This window comes from Mizuhopecten yessoensis, unplaced genomic scaffold (assembly GCF_002113885.1).
Source record: "Mizuhopecten yessoensis strain PY_sf001 unplaced genomic scaffold, ASM211388v2 scaffold11145, whole genome shotgun sequence".
Lineage (NCBI taxonomy): Eukaryota > Metazoa > Mollusca > Bivalvia > Pectinida > Pectinidae > Mizuhopecten > Mizuhopecten yessoensis.
This window is the reverse complement of record NW_018408902.1, coordinates 526,565-548,977: the sequence shown is the minus strand read 5'-3', so window position 1 is coordinate 548,977 and position 22,413 is coordinate 526,565. Positions and strand designations below refer to the sequence as shown.

The following is a 22,413-nucleotide window of genomic DNA, read 5'->3' as shown; positions in this document are numbered from 1 at the left end:
GGGGGGGAGGTATTAATGTGGGAGAGACCGGAGAAAACCCAGTGACATAGTTGCCGTTTTCGTGTTAAGTTCTTCCAACACTTTTGTCCTGGCTGCATGCGTAGGTCACACATAACCATACTATTTCGTATTTTAGCCAAGCTCTCTCTTTAGCCTTAACCATCCCCGCTCAATTTGCAGATCGACAGCGAAACGATTTTTTTTTTACATTTGGGGCGTGAATACATAACAGTGACCTAATACTACCACAACCATTTCACAATAAAAGACGTTTCCAAACTCTGGATACAGCACATTGACGTCATTAACTTTTCAAGTTAACCTTCAAAAAACATTCCATATTTGCTAAAAAGCTCATGATAATTATGAGGTTTATATCGCATTCTGTTAAAGTTTCATCTGGATTATATACTAGAAAAGAATACGCAGTGATGCTGATCTAGGTTCTTTGGACAAACCACTGAAAACGGTTAATTTCGTTTGGTCACAAATGAAAATTACAGCGAGACCTGTCGAAGAGAAGCGGCCCACACTTTGATGTATATATATATCGATTGAAAATGAGATTGGAAAAACGATTGAGAAAGAATTAAACTGGCAAACCCAGATCTCCAGACTGTTTTAAGCAGAGTAGATTTGATTAGTATAGTGTTAGATGTTAGATGAAGATAATTGGTAAACTTGAATTTTCCATTTCTTGATAGCAACATGGATATCTCTGCTTCCTCAATTTACGGTATTTACACATAGCGATCAATTCGATACTCACAGACTTGCTTGGAATATCAAATCTTCGAGGTATATATATATCAAAATTAATTCTAACAAACAGACACACATACAACATTGATTTTAGAAATATGCAGATTGACGAAAATTATAAAGAAGTCGTATTGTCGCCATCGTGATCTAATTTAGCTGCGGGAATCGAACGTCGCTTCTAGGCTCGATCGGTTTTTTTGAAGTATGGTCCGATAATAAAAATAATAACGATCGGGCCTAGAAGCTACGGTTCCCGCAGCTAGATTTCGAGAAATATTATATTTCTTTGTGCATTGCAGTTCCGTCGCCAAATCTGTTGCCTCTCCATAGCTACTAGTTAAAATGAAACTAAGCTCCGTACGACCAAGGAATATAAATGAACTTCAGTTAATGTCATTTCGTGGCATTCATTTAGATCGCAACAGAGATTGGCATGTTATATAATCCAGGTGAAGTATTTGTCAATTGACTGTGTAACGTCACTGTGTACATTGTACCATTTAAATAACTTAAGTTCAAGTTCAATATATCCAAATAACATTTCTGTATTTCGATGTTCTATTGGTATTCATTGAATATAGCATTTCAGGGGGTGGAAATTTGGGATGCTCCATTTTTTGGGAGCTTATTGAACCTTAAAGGATTGCAAGCCAAGATTACGTCGACTTATGACTGAAGTTAGAATGAACTGTTCACATCGGGAACAGGTCGGTCATGCCTCGGTCTAACATGTTATTAGCTAGCTTCCAACATACTGAAATATCAAATTATACACATTTTGTTTTGGTGTTCGTCCTTTTCTCGAAAATAAGACAATACTTGTGGCCTGTACAGTATATTATGTATTTATTCCCAATGTTGTAGGAAACACGCTTTTGTTTCGTTTCCTAAGATTAAATCATGTTGTTCGAGGGCAACGTTTTTATCACCTCTTTAGAACTTTTTAATTGTTGGAATTGATTTTTGCTTGATGTATATACACATGTACATACCACGGGCTTCGATCTACTTCCGTGAATCTACTGTAATGTAAAAGAAATCCGCACTTAAATTATACCCTCTTGAACTTGAAATCAAATACACTACAGACTCTTCTGCTTCTACCACTCCTTGATCGTACCAATCAGGACGAATTACTACCAAGCGGTACGATTTCGATTTTTCTATTGTGTTTGTGGGCCAAGTGGTTATGGCGTCTATCACTATCGATTCGCTGATTGAAATGCATTATGTAGTGATCACTATCCAAGAACGCTTCGGTCATATTTTGATTTTGCAAACTTAAATTTCGGGCAGCCAATGGTCGAATTTCCTCGTCAAATTCAAATTTATGTATTTGTTTGTGACATAAAATGAAGAGTCGCTGGGGAGATACTTTTAAACAAAAATGTGAGGAGCGGCCAGATGGATTGCTCAGATGATGTATCCTTATCAAACACAAATAGTCCTGTCTGAACACTTTATATAAACATTTCTAGTGTGTATCCAATATTAACCTTAGCTGTTAATAGAACGTTAAACAAAATTAAACCAAACCAAACTGATACAAACAATAATGTGTTTTCGGTATTTAAGTAAACAAACCTTCATTCGCAGCCTTTCGTTTTCAGGTTTACTTTCAGTTTTGACTCTCGCACGCCCCTTCCTGGCTCTCCCTTGCCAACAGCACTGTTAGCTGTGGAGAGTGTACATGAAAGGTCAGGGGCACCTGTTTATCAGACACCATTACCAGGAGTCGGTATGTCAGGTGGTCAGGGGCACAATATCACTTAGTTAATAATTTTTTGTATCTATTTTTTATAAATTGTTGGTGGTTGGGTGGTGTAAGATCGTGATCAATAATAACTCCAGTTATTCACCACGACAGGTAAAAATGAAAGGTCTGACAAAGGCACAAAGGAAAGTCTTCCAAATAGTTCTGTTGTTTTCTTTTTGGTATCAAATTCAAAGGACTTTTACAAACCTATCTAAACCTGTAGTGAATGATAAAACATGATATAAGGATTACAGTGTTCACAAAATGTATACTTCGTATACACTTATAGAATATATTTATTCCACTTCATCAGTCACAATATGTAATGTACTTTATTATAAGTATATGTATAATCATCAAGTCTCAGGGAAGCAAGTAATGACATGTACAATCATAAAATCAAAGAAAAACATGTTATGACATAAATATGAAATTTAAGAAATATTTGTTACAGTACATATATACTGCTTACACTCTACACGTTCTTGAGATAATTCTTCCTTGCTGATATTTTCAAATATTTTTTTTACGACGTAATAATGTACACAAGGGTACATATTACAATTATTGCTATAGGTACTGGTGATGGGGGTTAATCTAGAAATAAACAAATAATAAAATTACCACTTGTTTTTGTATAGTACAAGAATGTTTCTATTTCAAAAGAACATCAAGAGACCAGGGGCCTAAAACAGACGCCTGATGAGTTATTTAATGGGTTTGTTGTTGTTGTTGTCCTATGTCTTTGTTGCTGTTGTTGGAATATAAAATGGATATAAAACATTGTGAAATCTTATTGTTGAAGTGAATAATTCTGTTTACAAAGCCAGATGGTAAATGTAATGGCAACTTTGGAATCGCTGAGAAAATACGTTGGATTTTTAATGTTATGTAGCCTACAATATATCTCGCAAATACCATTCAATTTCAATTAGAGAAATTATTATTTTTGTAACTTTCTCTTATATAGTCAATTTAGTAGTGTTTTATTGTTTCCAGTTCGTAGGCGATATTTTTATGTCAGTGTGAAATGGCTTCACTTCACCTGAATTTCACCTAAATCATAATATCATGTCTTACACTATATTCTCCCAAACCAAGAATGCAGAAAAAAGCAAAAGCCAGATTTTGTTTCAGATATGAGTTGTGGGATAAATGAGGTATTTAACGCATCAGAACTGATAATTTATCCTCATGAATGTATTCTTCAATACATCAGTAATCTACTCAGAATCGACTCACACTATAGGAAATAAATAATAATGTCTACATATATATCATGTGTACAACTCAACATAATAAAATCTGCTGTAAAGCCATGTATAAAAGCACCCAGTACAGTATGTTTATCTTGATGAACTATTTTACCCATTCAAATTAAATTTATATATGTATACAATGCCTCGTCTTACGACATTAATACTTAGAATTAGCTCAGGTATCATCCTGGTAGTTGAAAACGGGCAAATTCACACTATGCTACAAATGTATGTAACATCAAACTAACACGTACAATGTTTTTGTACTGTACACGTACCAGGGTATTGTTCTGTATACAGACAATACTATTAACATATAATTAGATGTCTACACATATCACAAGCTAACACTGCTGATTACAAAGTTTGTCTGTGTCAATTTCATATCTAAAGATATTGTACTTTATATAATTTAAATTTTTAATATTTCTATTTATTACAATAAATTTAACAGTGTGAATTAATAAGTGTCTTCTATGTTTTCTCAGTAAACAATGTGGAACAAAAAGAAACTAGTACAAAAATTGACCAACAGACAGGACTACAGTGTATGACAAGGTACCTATGTCATTGTTTGAGACATTACATATGAAAATAAGTAACAGGAAAATTGACACACATATTTGTGGCCAGGGTTTTTGTTAGCTATTTTAGTAAAGGGCCCCTGAGCAGGAATTGGGGAAAATATCATCGGCATTTGGCAAAAATTGGGAAATATCATCAGTGTTCCCACATGTACAGGTTTGGGAAAATAAAACCTGCAATGTAATTTGCAAAAACTTTTCTTCTGTCTGTTTCTTACAGTAAAATGTATAGATATAAATAAATCCATCAATTTTCATTGTTTTCAATTTTTCAATTTTTGTTATGTATTTTGAATGCTCCTTCATGGATGGTAATACTTAAAATGTTGCACATGTAACGACTGGAAACTTGTGTAATCATACCTTTTAATCCAACAGGGAAAATAAAGACTGAAATTGGGAAAATGCAGGGTCATTTTCAATCGGGAATTGTCCCTGTACTGGACCCTATAAACACCTGGCAAAACACCTGAATACAGTTGTATTTCTTGGGTTCAGCTAATTAATGCCTGTAATAATCTTTGAATATGAAGTAGATATGTACAAAGTATGTCTATTAATTAAATCATCTTCAAGCTGACCATGCTTTCAACACTGGGAAAATATTCATTCCGCACTTGGTACCTGGATTTTAGACAATTATAAGCAGAGAACTGTGAACACAGGAGTATTGTCTGATACCATTTATCCACTCAAGAATCAACGAACCTCGGAGCCAACCTGGTTATGTGTGATATAATTTTGACTTCCTTGTTCCAGCACAATACACATAGGAATAAAACACTGTTCAGTCGTCCTGATAGGCCACCTGGTAACATACATTTTTTGTATACACAGCTTGTCATACAACACTTCCTGCCTCTTCAACAATACAAATTTACTTTCAAAAATTTTCAGTCTTCATCTGAGTCATCAAGCACTCTTCTTTTAAACTGAAACAAAATCAACGATATTTTTATGGGGATACTGTTAAATTTACAAAGTGTCTCTATCTTCTACAACAAAAGTATTAATCATATTCTATCGTATCCTTTTCAGTTAGGTGTATTTATAATACAAAAGGCTCAAGGGGCCTGTATCATTCACATCTAACTGAATGATGTTGGAAAATATATTTCAACCCAAAATAACGATACCCATCAACAATTTGGCAAACATTTGAACAGCACTGAGATTAAACAGCCCTTCCACAGGCCAAATATCATAACTCTTGCATTGTGAATGTTTTGAAGACATTTTTTTTAATTGAGGAGTTGCTGAATTATATTATACAATGTACCGTCACAGACAGTCACACACACACTGAGAGCACAACACATTGACAAAATGATTATTATATACACAGGTACACAACCCTCGCCCCAACTAGGTGAAATTTTGAATTATTGGTTATAAATTTGAACTGAAGAGGTGTAAGTGTTGGTTAAATCTCAAAACTGGAAAGGCAGGGTTCGAACTTTACTCTTATTTACACGCGATTTGCGTCAGGATTTTGAGATTTGCGTTTTAATATGGGTTCCAAAATGAAAATACTTGCGTCTGGTATTTTACTGCAGCATGTGTGTATAAATTGTGTCAATATTTCCGGATCATCGATCTATTTGTAACAAGTGCCGGTCTATGGTCAGGACCCGTCGATGTGCCAATCAAAACATAATCTGTAAGTTGTACACATGTGTGCGTGTCTAAATATAGCACAAGTACTAAGTCTCGTTTAGTCTCGGCAATAACGAGAGTGTCGTTCGGAACATATATATGTGCAGACAGCGTCAAATGTCAAAGCTCAAACGATGATTACGGGGTTTTTTAAAAGAAAATTGGAACCTGACGGCACTGAAGGCACTAAAAAAGTGCATACACTAACAGAACCACCGGCGAAGACTGAAGCTCAGCCTCTCGTACAAATAAAAACAGTACAGAAATGGCAGCGTGACCTACATGACATAGGCTACATTGCCGACAAGGATAACAACACTGTCAAAATATGGTGTGAGGTGTGCTGGGATTTCCCCAAACAGTCGAATATTTTGCTTCTTGATTTGTCAATTTGCTTGTGGATTTAAAAATTAAATTCAATCCTTGAAAGGTAAAAGATGAGTTACAGAGAGCAACGCTAGAGGTTCTTGGGGAGGAGAAATAACTGGATAGAAGATATTATTTTATACTACAGATGATTTACAATACCTTCACTGTTGTCTTTTTTTGTGTCTGCTCACTGACCCTCTCCAGTAATCCTTTCAGCTGGTCCTCCCCTATCTGATAATGAAAATTATCTTGCACATGTACAATTTTACACACATTATTTCTCATGTAAAATGAGTATATATACATTATGCATGAACAGTTAAGCAATTAAAAGTAAAAACAATTTGTGTACATGTACAGCGTATTAACTCATGCTAACGATTGTGAGTTACATTCCTATTCCTACTCACAAAGTTGTGTCTATACCTACATTAGGAATACATCGTATTGATATGTATAGACGCACTAGACCAGGAATTACAGTATTGTGGATCCTGGTCTAGTGCGTCTATACATATCAATACGATGGCCACCATATTGATATGCATAGACGCTCTAGTCCAGGATCCACAATACAAAGTTATGTGGACCTGGTCGAGTCCCAACAAATTGGTCCAAAACATTTGTTTTTATATCCAGTTCCTCGACATGGTTTTATCATGCAAAATGTATTTTTACACAAGAATTCAGTTAACTAAGATTTCAAAAACTTGGTGTTAAATTTGTGGTAACAGAAGAGAGCTTACCTTGCTTTGGAGCTGACCACTCTTAGCCATCTGTATCAGCATATTTTCTACCATTTTTGCTTTTTCAGGTTTGGTCATCGCTATGGTGTTTACTACAACATATTTATTTAAAGTCGAATGGAGGTTTTAGACTTGAACAAACTTAACCAACATAAGTATTACAGGATTGTCTCCCTTAGATTTTACTGCTTGTACATTATGTGTACACCCATAACTTGTCAACATCTATTATTGTGGACAAATATAAGTGACAGACCTGCATCTATAATATCATATAATGCATAGTTATAAATGTATATTAACATGCAAATATATTTTCTCACAGATTTTGTTTTAAAAATTCTTAATTCAAATTATACAAATCTTAATTATTGTGAAAACACAATATTACTGTATAGAAAGTAATTGAAGTCAAAAGAAAGTCATAGTATAGTATGTATCGAATGCAATATATAGAGATTTTGGTACAGTGTATATAAATTAAGGCAAAAACTGCACCCGATTCCTCTTACTGATTATATTTGTTGAAGTGCTGAAGAGTTATTTCCCTTTGATTGGATATTATATATCTAGGTCACTGTTGACTGAACACAAGTTTAAGTATACTTAAACTAAATTAAAAACAGAGAGCAATAAGATCTAGGCTGCTTTAATTTATTCAGGATAGAGGAATCGTCCATTTTCTTAGTTTTTAAAGGCAATCAGATTTTCCCTTGTAGAAAGACAAAAATATAAGTTTCCATCATGTACTTCAGTTTAGTGTCCTTCCATGTTTCTATCTATTACTATTCAAGAGAAAATAAATTGTTCAAGGCTTTTCCATGAGACTTGTTAATAATGAAATTGGAGTGTATTTCATGCCCTCTATCATACATTAAATCACTCTCAAGGTCTACGCAAGAAACAATGCAGCTTATTAGTTGGGTTACTTTTCCTCTGAACTTCACTGAGAAGAGCATTGCTACTTACGTCTGGCTCGAGCTGGCTGGTCGAGCACCTGACTGAGGATACTGTGTTTCATGTCATCCATCTGTCTTGCCTTCTCCATCTGCTCCTCTTGGGATGGGCCTCCACCCCCACCCCCACCGCCACGGCCCTGCTGCAATTATATTTATATCAACATTGAAAGTAACATGTTTACATATAATTACCGAACTCATAAACACATTACCCTATTTTTTATAAATCTTCAAACTGCATGCCAAAAAATTGTTTTATTTAAGTGTCAAAGGATGAACGAAGAGTCAAGGCGATATCTCCACCAAGCTCCCAGATTTCCTTGTATTGATCTTGGAAACATCAGAACTGACCAGTCACAACTGATACTGACCAGATATATGAAGCTTGATGTTTCCAACTCTAAATCATTCAACTTTGGGGTATATATATAGAGCATGATGGGCAGTCTTGTGACACGATGGCCTTGACCTTCGGTCATTTGACTCCTTGTTTAATTCTGATCAACTTTAATTCATCATGTCATATCAAAATGCTCATCAGTGAAAAGATGCAAAATTTGACCTGGACCTTTGAACCTTGACCTTTGACCTTTACTTTTTATAACCTCAGTGTGTATTTTTGTGAACTGAACATCTTGACCAAGTTTCATGTAAATCGGTCAATTAATACTGAAGTTATCAGCCAGGAACAAAATTTGTGGAAGGACGGACAGACAGACAGACAGACAGACGAACAGACAGAGTGATTACTATAGGGCACGTGCACCTGTATCTCCGATAAGGGGCCCTAATAAATCGGGATACATATCGCAATATGTTCATTCTGTATTGTAATATGTGATACACTCTTGGCGTATTGTGACACACCTATGATATATATACCTAGCAAAGTCATTGCTGACTGTAGTAGACAAACATTAATTAGTTCAATGTCTCAAATTATCTTACTTAAGTGTCAAAGGATGAACGAAGAGTCAAGGCGATATCTCCACCAAGCTCCCAGATTTCCTTGTTTGATCTTGGAAACATCAGAACTGACCAGTCATAACTGATACTAATCAGATATAAAGTTTGACATTTCCATCTCTGAATGTGTTCACCTTGAGGTGTTTAGAGGGTTTTACTCCAGGGGTACCAGATTAAAACTAGTTCAATATCTCAAATTCAAATTACTTACTGAAACTTAATTAATGTAAAGGACAAACAAAGGTTTCTGTGCATCATGTTTCCTGATCTTGTTTATGAATATAAAGTTAAGATGTAACAATGAACAATGATACTAAACCATGACAGTACATGTACTAGCAAAATATCTTAAATACAGCTCGAACAAATTATTTTACTGAAGTGTCAAAAGATGAACGAAGAGTCAAGGCGATATCTCCACCAAGCTCCCAGATTTCCTTGTATTGATCTTGGAAACATCAGAACTGACCAGTCACAACTGATACTGACCAGATATATGAAACTTGATGTTTCCAACTCTAAATCATTCAACTTTGGGGTATATATATAGAGCATGATGGGCAGTCTTGTGTAAAATCATAATCAATAATCGATTTGTGAATGGAAGCAACAAACTGATGGATAATTGATTGCAAAATTAGTTTATAAATTTATGGGACTGAATCGAAACATCCACAACACTATTGTAACAACAATAGACACTGCGTACATCTTAATTACATGTAGGTTTCCTTTTTTCTACAACCAACTTTCATGCAGTTTTTAGTGTTTTTTTCCAACATTGGTTATACAAAACAATCCTAATGCAAACTCATGAGTGACATATTACTATGTTTTATGTTCATTTGACCCTTGAGTTCAGTGATGTTCATCTGATTATTAGAATCAGCAATGGCAGATTAAACTGACAAATGTTCAATTATAGTTGCTTTATATCACCAGAATAGAGGGTTAATGTTTATACTCATGGGGGACTGGATAAACACCTGAGTATCTGTGAGTCAGACATGACAGAAGAGTGAATGTGCTACATGTACGCCTAGCCCTACCATGATTCATTATCTTGTAGACAAAAATATTTGAGAAACTTTTCCAACTAACAAATCTAAATGATCGATTACATATTGTGCACAATAATATTGTCTCCATCAACAGAACTTCATAACATTTTTTTATAAACACACCTTATGGGTGCTGAGAGTCAACAAAATATAACAAATATTCCATAACAGTCTGCAGCAACGCTAGCTAGTCTATTATTTTTGTCCCTTTCTATGACAATTCAAAATCTCCTATATATATATATTAGGGCTGTCACAATATATCCAAAAACAGGTATATCGTATTGTACCACAATACAGAGATGAAATATTGCTGTATCGCAATAATTTAAAAAAGCTTATTTTTATGTATCTCATTCTGCTTGATAATTTAACTTGGCAATTAAGTTACTACAAATTCTAACAGATAATATCATGAGATAAATGTATGCCACATAAAACAGGCTTTTAATAGTTGTGGGAATTAGTTCAAATTTTGTAATCGATAGTTGGTTTGACAAAAATCTTAAATCTATGTGATCCATATTATATATGATTAAGTTTGATAACATTCTGACAACAACTTATCATAGTCAACTTACTTTCCTATGACAATATATCGGGATACGTATCGCAATATGTTCATTCTGTATTGCAATATATATATTGCGATACACTCTTGGCGTATTGTGACACCCCTATGATATATACTAGCAAAGTGATTGCTGACTGTAGAAGACAAACATTAATTAGTTCAATGTCTCAAATTATCTTACTTAAGTGTCAAAGGATGAACGAAGAGTCAAGGCGATATCTCCACCAAGCTCCCAGATTTCCTTGTATTGATCTTGGAAACATCAGAACTGATTAGTCACAACTAATACTAACCAGATATTAAGCTTGACCTTTCCATTGTTAAACATATTTATATAAGGGTAGTCTAGCTCTCTTATCTAGTTAAAAACATACTAAAACGAACCCATACTAAAACGCAGGGGTTTAACTTTGGGGGTTGATACGCTGAGGAAACAAAACTCTTATAACCTAACAGTTATATAGTATGTTTATATGTATACCATTTACCAATTTTCACATGTTTCAAAGAGTTTACTTGTTTGGTCAATATTAATGTTCATTGATGAAATTATATAGACCAATCATATTTGTTTGGTCAATATTTATTATGAATTTATGTTGTCTAATCATATCTATCCTTTGAAACTTGTAAATTGCTACTGGTTTATCCCCCAAATTGACTCATGCTGACTTTCCTTTGTAGACGACCATTGGAAGAAAATTGTTGTTTTCTATGAATATTCTTTTAATGTGTGTGCGATTAATAATAAGGATTATTGTTTTTCCATATTATTCCCAACAAGTGATTGGCCAGGAGTGTATCATGTGTCCACCATTAAAAATCGATATTGACTTAGAGCGCTTGATTTTCGTTGAAGGACTGAGCTGGGTGTTTCTTAAAATAGAATTATGACGTGTCTCCAAACAATGCACTGTCCCGCTTCAGAAGTTTTTTTGTTGTGTTTTTTTTCAGATTGCTTACATAACTGTTTTGAAAATAATAAAACAATTGTAGCCTTTAACTTCGGTAGATCGTCCTCAGTCAATATATCTTTTCTTGGGTCGATACATCCAGGTAACGACCTCAGCCAAAGGCGATAATTGAATAATGCTGTATTTCTCAGTTAAAATATAAATAAGTGACATTGCTGTATTAATTGGTGCTCTAAATTTCATGCAGTTTTACCTTTTTTCATTGGAATTTTCTGTGGCCAATAATTATAGCAGTATTAGATACATTTCTAAATAATATCTGTATCTGTGGGTATATGGCGCAGGGTCCCTCAGGACATGTATCGCGTCGGGGGAGGAGTGCCAGGTAATCTAGTAGTTCTGAAGGGTGAGGGTTCCTTTGAAACTCTCCACCGTGGTACTCTGCGTGGAGATGTCGGTCAGATGGTTCCAGTCAGTAGTAGTCTTATTGAAGAAAGAGTTTTTAAATTATTCTGTTTTACAATTCTGGACTATGAAACTAGTTATTGTAGGTGTAATTTTCAACAGTATTATTATAATGATAGTTACTAAAATCCCGCGGACGAATCTTCCGGCAACTTGTGTCAGGCACCACACCCTCAACCACTCTATAGAACATAACCAGGAGAAGCATAGGACGTCGTTCTACTCGTGGGGACAGGCTTGCGTCTCTTAACATTTTGGTCACACATCCTTCCTCTTGTGAACGAAAGTCTCGGTAGATAACCCTTGCTGACCTCCTTTGCACTTGCTCAAGTCTGTTTATGTCTTGATGTACATAGGGGTCCCAGACGACTGATCCGTACTCAAGGATGGACCTAACAAGGCATAAGTAGGCTGTTCTACGAAATTCAGTTGGGCAATGTTTGAGGTTTCTGTTGACAAAACTGAGCGAGCAATTCACTTTCTTGACAGTTTTGTTGATGAAGGAGTTCCATTTCAGATTATCAGATATGGTGATACCATGGTAATCAATGATCGATTAAATTTTCGATTGTCTTTCCAGTCAGTCAATAAACTTACCAATGTAGTAAACTGTAATATCATGTGTTTGCTTGTTATTTTATTGATATTAATGGTATAATCCATCAATCAAAGTTAGGAAACTACATGTAGTTGATTTATGTCATATTTTATTAACAACAATTTTTTTTTTAATGATAACAAAATTTGCAAGTTAACTTAAAAAAGAGGGAACTCGAGGAATGTATAGCGAAACTGGACTGGGTCAATCGTTGGCAACCAGCTAGTAGCTCAAGGTAGAGTATCTGTCTAGAGTTTGGAGGGTCCCTTAATTGTTTGAATCCCTGTCTGGTTGTTGCTTTTCCCGTTACAAGATTGGTGAGCTTGCAGTCAACCCTTGTTTTAAGCACTAGATGAATGCTTAGCAAGGGGATATCTGAACTTGTGAGGTAAATAGTTGTCTTCGGGGGCAAACCGTAAAAAAAAGAGGGAGGAATGTAGCGGAATTGGACTTGGTCGATCGTTGGCGATCAGGTAGCTCAATTGGTAGAGCTTCCTTCCAGAGTTTGGAGCCGAGGGTTCCGGCTTCTAACCCTAGTCTGGCTGTTGCATTTCTCTTTCTTCTTTTAAATACATTTATATCAAATGACTTGATATGCTGCTGTTCCCATTCCTGACAATTTGTGTGAGACCGAGATTCAACCTGATTCACAGAGCCTTGTGGAAATTGGTTTGGGAAATATGGTTCGGTTTATTAGAAAGGGTGTTGTATTGTAGGCCTTTATACAAATGTATGTTATAGGCCTAATTGTCAACAAAAAAAGGGTGTGATTCAGTAATTCACGCACGTGTGGGCCGTGACGTAATTCCTGTAGGAACTCGTACGGTGCACAGGGTCGGGGCTTGTATAGACTTACATGATCAAATTAGCTTGAAATACCTACTGTATAGACTTATATGATAAAATTAGCTTGAAATACCTATATATATATAAAGGTATTTCAAGCTAATTTTATCATATACAAGTCTACAGTATACAAGCCCCTGTGGCCGGTGTGTGTCGAGCAAATACAAATGTTCAATACCTATACTCGAGAAATTAAAACTACGTTGACGAAAAAGAAAATTTCCATTGATGTATATAAATACGTAAAAGTAAACAAACCCCAAATTGGGACTGCATCTCTGCCATGCGGCGGGCACGAATACTTTCCAAATCGTCGCCTTCCATTTCTGTTTTTGGTATTTTGTGTGGAGTTCCGGTGAAAGTAATTTACGAACCAATGATCTAAAAATATCCAGATGATGCACGGACACAACAGATAATATGTTAGAATACTTGTTTCAACATTACTTAAAACAATTGCATTTTCTAAACTGAATGATGCTGGTTTGTTTGGAAGTAATATTTACGTTACACAAATTTATAAATTGTTCAGACATACGGTATTTATACTGTATCCGGTCCGGAGCATTTCCGGTTTGGTATGTTAGATTGCAACACGAAATGACAACAATATGAACATGGCGAGCGGGGAAGCACATGGTGGAGTTGGTAACGTTTTAGGGAATTTCAAAGATAATCTCGAACTTGTCATCACACAGATTAAAGGTAATATGACATAGGTGTTACGTAGTGGCGATTCCATCGTGTTTAGTTCGAATGTAACATCAAACACGTGCAATTGATCAAGACGGACACAGATGCTGGACACTCTGGATATACATGATACTCCAACATGTGTTAAAGATTTATACGACGAGATACTTTTGACAGGCGCCGTGTCGCAGTCGGCAAATTCATATCCAATAGAAAAAAGGCCGACAAGCGGCCTCTTATGTTATAAATATACCTGATAGTATGTGTAACATGTTAACTTACTAAAGTTAAAATGAATACTATACAGTTATAATATAGTGTTTGTTATATGAATGTGTTCAGCATCTGTGAGCAAATTTAAGGCATCTACATCTGGTATGTAGATCACTATTCATTCTTGTCAGAGGTTCAGTTTCTGGCTTTTGAGTATATGTAAATTGTAATAGCTTTGGTTTATAATGTGAAGTTAGGGTGTTTGCGGTATTGGAAGAACCAAGCGAAGTCTTAAAATTCAGTTGTGCATCTTAATATTCAGTGCATTGTTAAAAAGGGAACTGGAAAAGTCCCTAAAATATAAATAAGAAAAACCTATTACAAATAATTCCTATTTAAGCACGCCTAGAAAAATGGTGGGAATTGGTCACAAATTCAAACTACATTTTGTATGTACACAACGTGTACTGATCTACGTTAAGTTGTATCAATCACAAAATTACAATCCTGTCATATTTAACACCAGTAAGTATGACAAATACTATTCAAATTACATTTACAATTTACGTTGCAATTAAACTGACTGTCTTTTGTCTATCATAAAAGTAAAATATGGCCATGACGACATCTTATGAACAAAGAGGTTATCGTGATGAAATTAATGAAGGAAAAATATATACTAGAAACTTCAATTAAATAAATTATGCATGAACTTGCTTACTCTGCATGTGGTGCTGAGGACATAGAAAAATGTAGCAGTCTTTAAGATGATCCAGTCTTTTTAAACAAAATATTTCTGAAGAGATGGAGAATTGATCTGATGCCTTCAAATTATAGAGCTATAGTGATCGCGAAGTAAAGATAGACAGAGAGAATAAAGCGGGAAAGCAAAAGACAATGCCTTGCGCATGTCTGAGGTCAATGTCCAGTGACATCAATGGTCAATTACAGACAATATACAGTCCCACATATATACAAATCCGGGCCTACTGTGGATATGCTGCATTACACATACAAAATGTATGTTGAAAATGAAAGTACAAAATGCAAAACCGGTCACGTTACGGATTTTCCGGAATCCGCACACAATATGAAGATAAGTAAACACAAATTATTTGTTGATGCAGCTACCACTTCTACAAATAAAATACATCACATTTAAATCTGACAAATATTTAGCAGGGTGCCACATATTCCCCTTGGTTCGGGTAATCTCGTCAAATATTACATACAGTACATGTTATTAAAACAAATCTATACTTAATCAGCAAATAATAGCAACACTTATCCGTTTCTATACACATTCTAAAACCTTATAAAAATTGAAGGTACCGAGGTATAAAAAAAAGTATCACATCCTCAATTTTCATGAGATTTTAGAATGTATATAAACATGTGTAAACAGGAGAAAGAGACCTGCATATCTAGATTGAGGGTGGTGGTAGAGCAGGCGATTGGGAAGTCTGGGATTGCGGGTGGGGGTAGAGCAGGCGATTGGGAAGTCTGGGCTTGCGGGTGGTGGTAGAGCAGGCGCTTGGGAAGTCTGGGATTGCGGGTGGTTGTAGAGCAGGCGATTGGGAAGTCTTGGATTGCGGGTGGTGGTAGAGCACGCGATTGGGAAGTCTGGGATTGCAGGGGGGGGTAGAGCAGGCGTTCGGGAAGTCTGGGATTGCGGGTGGTGGTAGAGCATGCGATTGGGAAGTCTAGGATTGCGGGTGGTGGTAGAGCAGGCGATTGGGAAGTCTGGGATTAGGGGGGGTGGTAGAGCAGGCGTTTGGGAAGTCTGGGATTGCGGGTGGTTGGAGAGCAGGCGATTGGGAAGTCTGGGATTGCAGGTGGGGGTAGAGCAGGCGTTCGGGAAGTCTGGGATTGCGGGTGGGGGGAGAGCAGGCGATTGGGAAGTCTGGGATTGCAGGTGGGGGTAGAGCAGGCGTTCGGGAAGTCTGGGATTGCGGGTGGTGGTAGAGCATGCGATTGGGATGTCTAGGATTGCGGGTGGTGGTAGAGCAGGCGATTGGGAAGTCTGGGATTGCGGGTGCGATTGGGAAGTCTGGGTACATGTTATATATGTACAAGTTAGACAATGTTAGAAATTTTTGACCTTTGAACCTTTTTTTTTCACTTTTGATTATACGATTTTGTACGAATAACTTAAATGATAAATTGATGTTATCAAACTTTTATATTATTTAGGAGGTGAAACTGAACGTGAATCTAATGATGATTTTGATGCCAAGCAGAATGAATACTGGACAAAAGTTGGTAAGATCGGAAGTGAAAGTATTCATTTCATACAATCACTGACTTAGATAGCAATAATCTAATTATGTGATGTAATTGTTTGTTTATATTGCTTTTACTTTGTTAAGTACATGATGCTATTGTTAACATAGAGAAACTGTACTGTATCCAAATATACAAGGTCTCACAGTAAGTATTATGAAGTTAGTGTACATATGTATGTAGATAGCCAATACAACAGCATATTTAGCAGGAATTGTTGAGAGAAATGTGTTTGAATTTTGTCGATTGAGTAAATTTTGTTATTTCAACCTATGAAACCTTACCTAACTTATTATTGGATTTTTTAGTGTCCAGCTGTCTAAATTATTGTCCTAAACACTATCTTTACTAATAGGGGAGATAATTTTGATTGCTGGGAGATACCTTTACGTGTAATGATTCACTTATACATGTAGTTCAAATAATCTATCTAACATTTTCTACCTTTCAGGCTCAGTGTTCAAGTCTTTATCCCATGAGGCAACCAAACTGTCGTTAGCATTTTCATCCCCGCCTCTGCCAGACCCAAAGGTAGGTAGTGTTTTCATCCCCACCTCTGCCAGACCCAAAGGTAGGTAGTGTTTTCAAAAGATTTGCCCAGTGTATTAGTTTTAAAAGCTATTCACCTTAAAGCTTCCTCATTCACACATATAGACAGGGGTTTGATTCCTGGTTTTAGCGTGGAAATATTAGAGCTAATATTTCCAGGCTCAAACCAGAAATATCTCTCCTACCCACCATAGACGTCTATAAGGCCTACTGAACCTGGCTACCAGCAAAGTTCCTCCAATAGACTTGGATGTGTTTAAACCCTGTGGCTTGACATGTATTAGAAACCCCTTTAGTCCTGTAGAAATCAGAGTCAGGCTAGGCTATATACAGGTGTTAATGGTGACACTCATTGTACTAGTGAATAACCTAACCAGGTTGAGTAAAATTAAGTACGTAAACAAATGAGTTTGTAATTCTGTTAACTAACTGACATAAAAGTGACTTGTACTGACAGTTTATACCCAAATAAAAATGTCCACAATGATGACACGTATCAACACAAACATAATAACGAATTACAATATTTTTGATCACACAGACATGTAAATCCCTGGTGGACATGTGTGAGAGAGCCACATTGGGCCTGGTCTCCCTGTTCTACAGCCTTCCCAAATCACAGGGTGAGTATACCGTACACTGGTCTCCCCGTTCTACAGCCTTCCCAAATCACAGGGTGAGTATACCGTACACTGGTCTCCCCGTTCTACAGCCTTCCCAAATCACAGGGTGAGTATACCGTACACTGGTCTCCCCGTTCTACAGCCTTCCCAAATCACAGGGTGAGTATACCGTACACTGGTCTCCCCGTTCTACAGCCTTCCCAAATCACAGGGTGAGTATACCGTACACTGGTCTCCCCGTTCTACAGCCTTCCCAAATCACAGGGTGAGTATACCGTACACTGGTCTCCCCGTTCTACAGCCTTCCCAAATCACAGGGTGAGTATACCGTACACTGGTCTCCCCGTTCTACAGCCTTCCCAAATCACAGGGTGAGTATACCGTACACTAGTCTCCCTGTTCTACAGCCTTCCCAAAACACAGGGTGAGTATACCGTACACTGGTCTCCCTGTTCTACAGCCTTCCCAAATCACAGGGTGAGTATACCGTACACTGGTCTCCCTGTTCTACAGCCTTCCCAAATCACAGGGTGAGTATACCGTACACTGGTCTCCCTGTTCTACAGCCTTCCCAAATCACAGGGTGAGTATACCGTACACTGGTCTCCCTGTTCTACAGCCTTCCCAAATCACAGGGTGAGTATACCGTACACTGGTCTCCCTGTTCTACAGCCTTCCCAAATCACAGGGTGAGTATACCGTACACTGGTCTCCCTGTTCTACAGCCTTCCCAAATCACAGGGTGAGTATACCGTACACTGGTCTCCCTGTTCTACAGCCTTCCCAAATCACAGGGTGAGTATACCGTACACTGGTCTCCCTGTTCTACAGCCTTCCCAAATCACAGGGTGAGTATACCGTACACTGGTCTCCCTGTTCTACAGCCTTCCCAAATCACAGGGTGAGTATACCGTACACTGGTCTCCCTGTTCTACAGCCTTCCCAAATCACAGGGTGAGTATACCGTACACTGGTCTCCCTGTTCTACAGCCTTCCCAAATCACAGGGTGAGTATACCGTACACTGGTCTCCCTGTTCTACAGCCTTCCCAAATCACAGGGTGAGTATACCGTACACTGGTCTCCCTGTTCTACAGCCTTCCCAAATCACAGGGTGAGTATACCGTACACTGGTCTCCCTGTTCTACAGCCTTCCCAAATCACAGGGTGAGTATACCGTACACTGGTCTCCCTGTTCTACAGCCTTCCCAAATCACAGGGTGAGTATACCGTACACTGGTCTCCCTGTTCTACAGCCTTCCCAAATCACAGGGTGAGTATACCGTACACTGGTCTCCCTGTTCTACAGCCTTCCCAAATCACAGGGTGAGTATACCGTACACTGGTCTCCCTGTTCTACAGCCTTCCCAAATCACAGGGTGAGTATACCGTACACTGGTCTCCCTGTTCTACAGCCTTCCCAAATCACAGGGTGAGTATACCGTACACTGGTCTCCCTGTTCTACAGCCTTCCCAAATCACAGGGTGAGTATACCGTACACTGGTCTCCCTGTTCTACAGCCTTCCCAAATCACAGGGTGAGTATACCGTACACTGGTCTCCCTGTTCTACAGCCTTCCCAAATCACAGGGTGAGTATACCGTACACTGGTCTCCCTGTTCTACAGCCTTCCCAAATCACAGGGTGAGTATACCGTACACTGGTCTCCCTGTTCTACAGCCTTCCCAAATCACAGGGTGAGTATACCGTACACTGGTCTCCCTGTTCTACAGCCTTCCCAAATCACAGGGTGAGTATACCGTACACTGGTCTCCCTGTTCTACAGCCTTCCCAAATTACTGGGTGAGTATACTGTACACTGGTCTCCCTGTTCTACAGCCTTCCCAAATCACAGGGTGAGTAAACAGTACACTGGTCTCCCTGTTCTGCAGCCTTCCCAAATCACAGGGTGAGTATACCGCACAATGTAGAATACTTTCTCAGGTTTTACCCAGTAGTGATTTTGTATAAACATGGAATTCATGTTGAATATTTACTCTGGTGATCACATGATAAACATCAAGAGCCATTGAGAAATGAAGATCATCTGTCTATTATTGTTTTAATATCAATATATTTTACAGTTCTAAGAGATTCCTTTCACCAAGCCATCACTAAACATGTTGAACAAAACTCTATACAGCCTGACCAGCTGTCTAGTAATGATGATGATCTGAGATGATTCTCAAGTCTTTTGTGTTCCTCTACAGGACTGTGCCTGAGGAAATCTCTCAAGTCGGCCGTGCTCAGTGTGTTACAAGACTTACAGAGTTTGATATCTGTTCTGCATAATGATGGTGCTGGGTAGGTACATATGTACAGTATTCCTACTTAAAGATTTGTTTAAATGTCTTGTTGATCTCCGGATCTTATAAAAAAAAAAGAAAAACCATTCTGTAGGTCAAGACTGAATTGATATATGTTTGCGTAGGTCTCCAGAACAACTACAGTCGACTGGCATGGTGTGGCAAGACAGGTTTTCCAATCTTCCTAAAGGTATGTCAATCCACCCTGTTATATAAAATGAAATTAAACGTGGTATATAATGACCTCTTATTTCACATTGATATGGAATTTTGTACTATTTATGTATGTGTTAAATATGGTGAACCTGTGAATTATTTCAGATAACAAACAAGCAGTGTTGGAGCTGATGAAGGTAGCATCTGAGTTGGTGAAGGATGCCCTAAGTGAAATGGAAGAAGTGAGTTGATTTATTTGTCTCCTTTAAACCTGAATCATAATATGACTTTAAGATTATCAGAATTCAGAAGATATCTTGAAACTGTGTACAAAGATATTTATTCTGCATGTAGATATAAATAGGTAGAAATTCGTAAATTTCAGCAAAATCCTTTTTTTATATGCACGCTTATTATGTTATAGCTGTCTGTCTGTCTGTCTGTCTGTCCTTCCTTGTTTGTTTGTGTAACCTTGTGACTGCAACTAGACCTTCAGATTTCAACAAAATCTTTGGATTTGGTGTGTATGACGAGAGTATAATGCAGATAAAGATTATCAAATTGTAAAATGGGTTGCTGTGGTAAATTGTACAAAAGTTATGGCCCTTTGTTGCATTATTCATGAAACACAATTGAACCTACCTAATACATATTACAAAATTAACATTTTGGCAGATATTCCAAATATCTAAATCAGTTATTAGGAAAGAAAAAGAGCCTCGCCTTATTCCTTACTCCTGAGGTAAATATTTTTTTTCTGATTTCAAATACATCAAAAACACCTCAACTTTTCCGAGAAGTTTAGTACAAATATGGTAACATTTATTTAGATCTTTTGATATATGTTTCAATAATTCATCCAAAGGGTTTCTTTCAATGATACTTTGCACTTGATATTGTAAATAAAAGCAGTTCCTGTGAAATTCCATTTCAAAATTGTAACCTTGTAGTTCAAATATTATAATATGTATTGCTCTTGTTAATTGATATGAGGATATAACATTTTGTAAGGATTACAATTCAGTATGTTAAAAATGTGATTTTATGTGTGGAAATTCTTCATGCAAATTTCCACTACAAAATTAAGCCTACAGAAAACAATTAATAGAGATTAATCAGGTAAATACTTAATATGTTATTAATTTGTTGTTCTCTTTTTGAAAGCCTATAATGGGACAGATACAGAAAAGTGGGATGGGCCTAATTGTATGTATGTCAATATAAAACATTTTGTTCTCTTCATCAGGCTGTGGAGAACGGACCAGCAAATGATCTGGCAGAGGTGTTCGGGTCAGAAATGGATGAACCCTCCAATGAGGATACATGGTCGGAGACTGATCAGACGTTACTAGGTCCATGTCTAGGCCTCCTGAAGACAACACGATCGCTACTGAAGAAGTCACATGAGAGTGTCAGTAAGAGGTCTACATGTCACAGTGAAGAACAGGTGTCACAGTTGGATGACTTGGCAGATTTTGTTGGGCGCCTCAGTCCAGCGGTGGATGAGTTCGCTGCTAGTCTCTATCCCCCTATGAAATACTCAACTGTATATGAAAACGTAAGTTTCAAGATTTTGGAAATTTAGCTTTTTGATGTTTGTCATATCATTGTATTGATAATTTATCTTATTTGTGTTATTTATAATAATATTTAATGAATGTGAATCTCCTATATATTGGAAAGGGAAGGTTTGATACATGGAATAAGTTGTTCAAGAATTGGTCAATTAACAGTTGTATCTTATTACAAGCATTTCATATAACTTTATAATATAATTAGGTCCCCTCTGACTCCCAAGATACATGTATTGCGTCATATATTGTGCCAGCAGATTTCTGGAATAAAATGATAGTGATGTGACTGAATTAGGGAAATTACACCATGAGATTCACATTGAAAGTATAGTAGATGTATTTATTAGGTCACCTGAGCTTTGCTCAAGTGACCTATTCCAATCACTTCCCGTCCGTCGTCGTCCGTCGTGCGTAAACTTTTTACAATATTAACTTCTTTTCAAGAACCAGTGGATGGAATTTTTTCAAACTTGGTCAGAATCATTCTTGGTAGATGAGGCTA

The 22,413-nt window shown here is 37.1% G+C and overlaps 2 protein-coding genes across 2 annotated transcripts; one reads left to right on the top strand and one right to left on the bottom strand.

Annotated features, from left to right (window-relative positions):
* Window positions 1–1,586: 1,586 nt before the first annotated feature.
* On the bottom strand, window positions 1,587–13,976 carry LOC110466752 (programmed cell death protein 5-like). The gene is made up of 5 exons (XM_021523477.1): window positions 13,774–13,976; window positions 8,102–8,231; window positions 7,133–7,224; window positions 6,546–6,617; window positions 1,587–5,293 (listed from the first exon to the last, which is right to left on the bottom strand). The coding sequence occupies exons 1-5, from the start codon at window positions 13,837–13,839 to the stop codon at window positions 5,255–5,257; spliced, it is 399 nt and encodes a 132-aa protein (XP_021379152.1). The 5' UTR covers window positions 13,840–13,976; the 3' UTR covers window positions 1,587–5,254.
* Window positions 13,977–14,043: 67 nt separating this feature from the next.
* LOC110466799 (cyclin-D1-binding protein 1 homolog) lies at window positions 14,044–21,922 on the top strand. Its single transcript, XM_021523558.1, has 8 exons — window positions 14,044–14,220; window positions 16,615–16,683; window positions 17,156–17,235; window positions 17,795–17,876; window positions 20,086–20,179; window positions 20,307–20,371; window positions 20,503–20,579; window positions 21,584–21,922. Exons 1-8 carry the CDS (start codon window positions 14,127–14,129, stop codon window positions 21,920–21,922), a joined length of 900 nt encoding a protein of 299 aa, XP_021379233.1. The 5' UTR covers window positions 14,044–14,126.
* Window positions 21,923–22,413: the final 491 nt, after the last annotated feature.

Coding starts and splice junctions, on each gene's coding strand:
- LOC110466752 (XM_021523477.1), bottom strand. CDS start 13,839: ATGGAAGGCGACGATTTGGAAAGTATTCGTGCCCGCCGCATGGCAGAG. Junction 7,225..8,101: donor CCAGCCAGCTCGAGCCAGAC/GTAAGTAGCAAT, acceptor AATATGTTGTAG/TAAACACCATAGCGATGACC. Junction 6,618..7,132: donor GTGGTCAGCTCCAAAGCAAG/GTAAGCTCTCTT, acceptor TTTCATTATCAG/ATAGGGGAGGACCAGCTGAA.
- LOC110466799 (XM_021523558.1), top strand. CDS start 14,127: ATGAACATGGCGAGCGGGGAAGCACATGGTGGAGTTGGTAACGTTTTA. Junction 20,372..20,502: donor GTTTTCCAATCTTCCTAAAG/GTATGTCAATCC, acceptor GAATTATTTCAG/ATAACAAACAAGCAGTGTTG. Junction 20,580..21,583: donor CCCTAAGTGAAATGGAAGAA/GTGAGTTGATTT, acceptor TCTCTTCATCAG/GCTGTGGAGAACGGACCAGC.